The sequence below is a fragment of the Macrobrachium rosenbergii genome, chromosome 12, assembly GCF_040412425.1.
Source record: "Macrobrachium rosenbergii isolate ZJJX-2024 chromosome 12, ASM4041242v1, whole genome shotgun sequence".
In the NCBI taxonomy this organism is placed as follows: Eukaryota; Metazoa; Arthropoda; class Malacostraca; order Decapoda; family Palaemonidae; genus Macrobrachium; species Macrobrachium rosenbergii.
Window position 1 is genome coordinate 4528001 of NC_089752.1, and position 7500 is coordinate 4535500.

At 42.4% G+C, this 7500-nt stretch overlaps 1 protein-coding gene across 1 annotated transcript in view; it reads right to left on the minus strand.

The window, feature by feature from the left end:
• The window catches only part of LOC136844348 (dual specificity protein phosphatase 7-like), a 39209-nt gene that overhangs the window by 18309 nt on the left and 13400 nt on the right, over window positions 1-7500 (minus strand). Inside the window, exon 2 of the mRNA XM_067113358.1 lies at window positions 826-1088. Coding sequence (XP_066969459.1) covers window positions 826-1088 — 263 coding nt within the window. The remainder of the gene's footprint in view (window positions 1-825; window positions 1089-7500) is intronic.

Consider the following 7500-nt stretch of genomic DNA (forward strand, 5'->3'; position numbering starts at 1 on the left):
CAAAACCCAGAAAGAAAGACACAGACAGACAGATATTGGCGTCTATCTCCCACCTCCCACCCTCCCCACCCAAACCGACACCTACCTACACCAAAAACATTACCGTTTTCGGAACCAGGATTTGTTCTTTTTTTCGCGAGGTCGCCCATCACTTTCGCATTACGTGCCAAGTGAAGGATTTCCGTTCCAAGTGTCTTCATTGCCTCTCTGCCTCCCCCTCCCCGTGTCTTCCCCGTCTCCCTTAATCACCTCCCCCATCCACCCCAAGTCCTTTACAGTCCGGCGCTAATTACGTGCACAGCAGCACTAGCTGGGGTGCGCGCCATTTCCGGATGGCCGTTTTTGGCGGGAATGGTTCACTCAGGTTTATTGCAGTCATTTCCATACGCGTAAGTGCACACATTGCTGATATGGACACGCAAAGTAATATCTATATATAAGAGGTATACACATCTGTTATTTCAACTGGATTTGGTATACTTGAGTCTTGACAGCGTTGTGACAAATATATGATTAGAAAAGAAAGTCGGCCAACTCTAGTCCACAGCAAATCTCAAGGACTGACAGACGATCTAATATAATTGTTTATTAACATTCTATGAGATTTGTATGAAGCCAAGCTCTTTTTCCCCACTGAATGAGACGCAGGAACGTGAAAGAATGCAGAATGCACGGCATAGACAGAGCAAAGTGGATGCAATTACCTGCATAACGTCTAGCTCGAAGAGAAATGACACCGGAAAAGGAAAAGTGTGTAATACCAAGAGAAAATATAATTCAAGAGATGTTATTAACAAAGGAAGGGGGGGAAAAGGGGACACTTACCCGAATTTTGTGTCTATTGAGGGCGTCTCTGTCGCCGGAATTTTTCGCGTTGCCCAGGTATAAATGAGGAAGGATCTCCACCGGGAAGCCGAGGTCGTCCAGGGGCGTGTCCCTCCCCAAGCTGGAGTCGCACGCCCCCTCGACCTCCTCCTCGGCTTCTAGACAAGTTATTCTAAGGCTCTTGAGACCGACGATGGGAGGATCAGAGGGCACGGCACTCTCACACCACTCGGGGAATCTCGAACGGAACTCCTCGAAGCCTCCTGCGGGAGGGAAAATAAATACATGCGGGTTAGCCAGGGCTCAAGAACTTCACCTGTTGGGGGGGGGGACTCGATGATGTTAAATCACTGCCATGATATATTATATTATATATGTTATACACACACACACACACACACATATATATATATATATCAAATGGGAAAAAGCACGTTAAATATATAAATATATATATATATATATATATATATATATATATATATATATATATATATATATATATATATATATATATATATATATATATATATATATATATATATATATATATATATAGTTTCATTACATTAAATCAATCAAATTTTTAGGTTCATATACAGTATATATATGTGTATGTATATATAGTTTCTTACATTAAATCAATCAAATTTCCTTGAAAAATTTTTTTAAAGTTAAATCGTCCTATCCTACGAAATGCTTCTGTCCTATTGTAAATAAAAATACTAACAATACCAAAGAACGAAATGCCAAATAAAGCGAATATCAACCCCCACCACACATCCCATCACAAACCCTTCCCCCTCCTGTAGCAAACCACCCCGTGGCCCCCTTCACCAACATTACAAAGGGCCCCATCTTCGAAGAAGTGCAGAAGAATTTTCGGTGCCGTCCCGCCATGATACTAAGACCTCAAAACTATCACATTTACAGCATCTCCCTCCAACCACCGTCCACTGTTGCGGCCTTTGAGATGGAAGGGCCGTGGATGGGAGGCATGGGGTGGGAAGTGGGGAAACCTTCCATTCACGCATAACTCCCATCCACCTCGCTGCCGTCCCTTTAACCGAACCAAAGTGGGCAGGAATAACCCCTACCTTTTTCACAGAACGATATTCATTGAGTATCTACTCGGAATTGTTGTTATTTATAGAGAGAGAGAGAGAGAGAGAGAGAGAGAGAGAGAGAGAGAGAGACTTAGGACTACTAAAGCAACGTCTTTCCCTTCGCTGAGCATAACCCATTCAAAAAGAGGCCAGCCTTCCTTAGGCCTACTAAACCAGTCTGCTGACCTACGATTACCATAATTATTACTGTTGCCACTACTTGAAATAAAAAGGAGACAAAAAAAGAAAAAACACCACTTCATTCAAGAATAGGCCCGGTCGTTTAAAATTATAAGACGTGTGATGGCCAACTCTGAGCACATTGATACCGGTATATACACATATAATATATATATATATATATATATATATATATATATATATATATATATATATATATATATATATATATATATATGTGTGTGTGTGTGTGTGTGTGTGTGTGTGTGTGTGTGTGTATGTGTTGAGAGGCGCTATAAAAGCGTGCGTAAGCAGACACATCTTGAGCGCACATATTTAAGCCTGCTGGATGTAGCGGTTATAATTGCCCTGCACATTCCTACACGTTCGAGCCAGCAGGAGGAAGAGCAGGTGCAGGCAGCAGCAGTAGTAGTAGTAGTAGTGGCAGCAGCAGCAATAGCAGGTTAATCTTATCCGGTCACTGCTACGAAAAATTACCACGATAATATGTTGATGCGTTAATATTTTTTACGAACGTTTCAAAATCATGGGGCGTGCATACATATAAATGAAGATGACGATATGCACGCTTCGAGGAAGAATTTAATGATGATATAAGGTTTCGTTGAGAGAGAGAGAGAGAGAGAGAGAGATTCCCAAACATCAGGGACGCATGAATTCAAACCACTCGCATGGCATTACGATTTTGTCAGAATTCGGGACGGAAATTCTCAGGAAAGTCTTTGTAATAAAGAGAAAGATATACCGTACACATAACTACTATACAAATAGGCCATGTCTCCTTTTTTACAATTGCATTACCATCAAACATTTCATCATTCATGAACCTAGAACACCAAATTAGCATACACATTTTTCGTTATTTAAAGCATACTAAAAGGGAGACGGCAGGGGGAGATGTTAGAGGAGGGGAGGTGTTATGTGGAAAGGAGGATGATGGGGTGGCAGGGAGGGTGGTTTCGATTACCCATTACTTGATACCCAACAACTCGAGGTACGGACTAGTCTTGCTTGGCCGGTCTAGGCCAAGCACCACCAACCCCCAACACCACAACAAGCCCGTGACTCTTCCACCCTCTCTCCCCACGAAGCCAATACCAGTTCTTCAGGTTCGATTCATCTCTCTCTCTCTCTCTCTCTCTCTCTCTCTCTCTCTCTCTCTCTATTTAAATTTTTCATTCAGTTTACCCTCGGATCAAGTATCACTCGTTTTGATATCCGTTACTTTACCGGTTTACTGTATTGATGCGTGATTGGTTAACTTGTAATAAAAAAATGATCATCAATTCAATAAACAGATATTACATACAACATCCATCAAAATTACCTTACAATCAACCAGTCAACATGCACATAAAAAGACTAGAAAAACTAACAAAACCTTGATAATTATCCAGTTCCTTAAGTTCATCCTAATTTCAAAGGCGCATTTCTATCCCGGAGTGAAAATTCCATCAGACCGAACTGAGCCTTAACTCCTGGGGCCGTAAGGTCGCCATTCCCACGCCACCTCGCCGCTGGATTTTTCCTCCATTCATACGAATCGAGGTGCCAGCCAGCGTTACCAACGCCGAGGCTGACGTCGACGAATCTGTGAATGAGATTCGAAAAGCATGCGGCGGACGCAGGTGGTCTTGGTGTTCTCCGCAGCCTTCTTTCCCGTAGCTACTTGTTCCGGACGCCTGATGCAAGGGGATTAAGACACGACGAGAAGGAACAACGATCGGAGGGAGGACTCAGACACGGAAGGTCGGGTGACGACAAACCGAGGCATCCGGTCCCTGTCTGCACTTCGCACCATCCCCTTCTCCCCCCCGCCCCTTCCAACACCTGTTTGGGGCTTGGATCGTGGCCTTGCGACTTGTGCTAGTACAAGGTTCCGCAAAGAAGAAGCTGAGAAAACCAAGAATTATTTAGAGAGAGAGAGAGAAATTTTTTCAGCAAGCTGTAAACTTTTCGTACCTGTGTACAATTTTTTTTCTGTAACTACGTCCAATTGATATCTATTCCGACATTCCAACTAAAATATCAACAGCTGTTTTCCCTGACCCCAACAGCAATAAAAAATAAACTGAGTAAAAATAACACACCTGCTAACTTCCGGTGAGAAAAATAACCTGCTTGATCTCTCTCTCCCTCTCTGTCATATATATATATATATATATATATATATATATATATATATACCTAAATATTCCACGACAGATATTTACGCACTAAAACACTTGAATGCTACCAAAACATCTAATGAAGGAATACTGTTGTATGCACAGAACATTAACCCAACCCACCAGCCACTTCTAGCCAGCGATACCGATGGATGGTTAACGAACGCGGATGTTGGCCATCACAATCCCTCCCACGCCTGCATTTGGACAAAACCGATCGCCAACACCTGCGCTGCGATCGCCAGGCAGCCAGCCAGCTAGCCTTCGAGGGGAGGAGGGGGGGGAGGGGGAAGGCAATGACTGTACAGTTGCGTACTTATGACGATAATACAGAAACAACCCCAAATGTTTTACTATTAACACTCTTAGCGACTGTGACACTGTAACTGCAACGATACTCATGGCACTAATACCTTAACTATGGCCAGTGATATACACCAATAGTACTAACATTCAATATATATACCATTGGTACTAATATTAAAGTAACAATACTGATACAAAATGGCACTAATACCTTAACTATAGCCAGTGATATATACCAATAGTACTACTATTCAATATATATACCAATAGTACTAATATTAAAGTAACAATACTAATACAAAATGGCACTAATACCTTAACTATAGCCAGTGATATATACCAATAGTACTAATATTCAATATATATACCAATGGTACTAATATTAAAGTAACAATACTGATACAAATGACCATCGATAGCAATAATTAAATGGTACTGGTCTATATTAATGAGTGAACATTTCTGAGTTGGGGGAAAACCGTAACCACTAGTGACCTCACAGTGAATAATAAAAAAAAAGTGGGAAAATCAAAGATAGTATCCGTTAATAACAAGCTTTGCCACCCGGTGGGGGACGAGCATAACATAACAACTCGCTCATGTAATGACTACAGACTCCTGCCAACAATTTCTAATCAAATGTTAACTAGGCCGATGTTCTACGGTAAGTGTACCTTCAAAGCACACTTGGCTCACCTTGCTAAAAATATCAAACCTCAACCAGAAAAATATTACGCGAGGAGGAAACTTTTATAAAACACACACACACACACACACACAGAGAGAGAGAGAGAGAGAGAGAGAGAGAGAGAGAGAGAGAGAGAGAGAGATACCCAACATAGTATGTCGACACAGGTGTTCTACAAACTGCTTTTAGCACCTGGTAAATGGGGAAGGGAGGTAGAAGGGCGTTCGGAACTGCGTGAAGGTGTGAATTTAAAGGGGGCCAAATTAGGGATTGAAGGATTACCGCCCCATGAAGGAGGTCAAATATCCTAATCCCAAGGGTACACTAACCACAATAAAAGGGTATTTGAGGTGTGAAAGATCATTGGCATTGTTAAGACCTAATCAGTTCCACTGACCCAAGTGGAGAGGAGGAAGGGTAAGGGGGATTGGGGAGACTATAATCCCTACGGGATTATCCCATGGATTCATCCCTAAAGACTTATATCGAGTTATCTTGTTGACGTAATTGTGTTAGAAGGGGAGAGTATCACGGTCGCTGTTTGTATTTCGAGAAATACCGAATAATGGAACATAAAAATCAATATATATATTTTTGTTCACAGGATTTCATCATACCATTATCATAGAATACGCTATGAGTGGCATCACGAGAGAGAGAGAGAGAGAGAGAGAGAGAGAGAGAGAGAGAGAGAGAGAGAGAGAGAGAGAGAGCTTGGATTCCAACACCTGTGTTGGACCTGCTCAGATGATCTGGTGACACTAGTGTTGGGGGGGGGGCGGAGTTCCCTCATCATACTTAACAGACATTCACGCCCAGAGAAAGGGTATTTACGGAAACGGAAAACAGAAAAGGGTTTCTGTGGATTTTTTGGTCTGTGGCTGAAGACACTTCCATTTCGATAGACCGACCTTTCTCTTTAACTACTTTATAAGGAAATTGAAACCTCCAAAAAATAATTCTTTCTAGTAACAAAAGCTAAACTTGTAGAGAGAGAGAGAGAGAGAGAGAGAGAGAGAGAGAGAGAGTGTAAGCCTAATCACGGCCACATTCTGGATGGATTTTTCTTCTTAGGCCTAATCAAGGGAAGGAAGCAACTCCGAATGAATGAAGCGCCAGGATGAATGGAAGGCACTTAGGCCTAAGAAGACAAAAGCAAAAAACTTTCGAGTACAGATACCCGAACGACGAAAGAATACATTCCAAGGAATGACCACTTCAAGAGCTAGGCCTCCGAAGCATCCGAATGGATGTAATCCCACACAGCAGACTTGTGCGGAATACTTATCACTCCTTAGGCCTAAATTCCACTGCGAGAACCTATGTTCTCTCTCTAGACTAAAGTCGAAATATTTCTGTTGAAAACCATCGAATCCACGCCAGGTGCTAAGAGGAGGCCAGCAGCGAAGCATTTAACGAAGATTTCCCAGAGGCTTGAAATAAAACGTCGACAGGCTCCCAGTTAAATGTACGCATGTAGGCCTATCTGCCGCCTCCGGCCCAAAATAGCTGTAACGAGAGAGAGAGAGAGAGAGAGAGAGAGAGAGAGAGAGAGGGGGAGTAGTATTCGAAGCCAGGTGAGGAGGAGGAGACGTGGAGGCAGCAGTTCAGTGAGGATGGAGTTGGGGGGGTGGGGAATGGGGAACCTCATATTCTGGGGAACGAGTCTCTTTCCAGTGAAACATTGGTTCATTGATATTAAACATAAAGACGAAAATAAGAGCGCTCATCATCAAAGGGGGGGGCGACTGGCCCAGCAGAACATTCTGTCACAACAAATATGATTCATCGCCAGTGACTCATTTCTGTCCAAAACAACATCGCAGGCGACAAATATCGAAGAGCACACGATAATGGCCACAGGAATAATGGGGCTGGCACTTCCATAATGAAGTGATCGGACGCGAGGCCACGTCTCCTCTTATTAAGTGGAGTTGGCGCCGCAACTGCCGAACTGGGAAAACGATAAAAAAATCTCAAAAATAAAAAATACGAGAGGAAGTTGCTAAAACAAAAAATAAGAACAGGATCAATTTTTTAATGAAACGAGCCAAAGTAGAAGCATATCGCAACTAAATATACACAACTTGCTCTTATTATCAAGATTTCTGTGTGTGTGTGTGTAGAGAGAGAGAGAGAGAGAGAGAGAGAGAGAGAGAGAGAGAGAGAGAGAGAGAGAGGTTATGCGACTTAAAAGATATCGCAT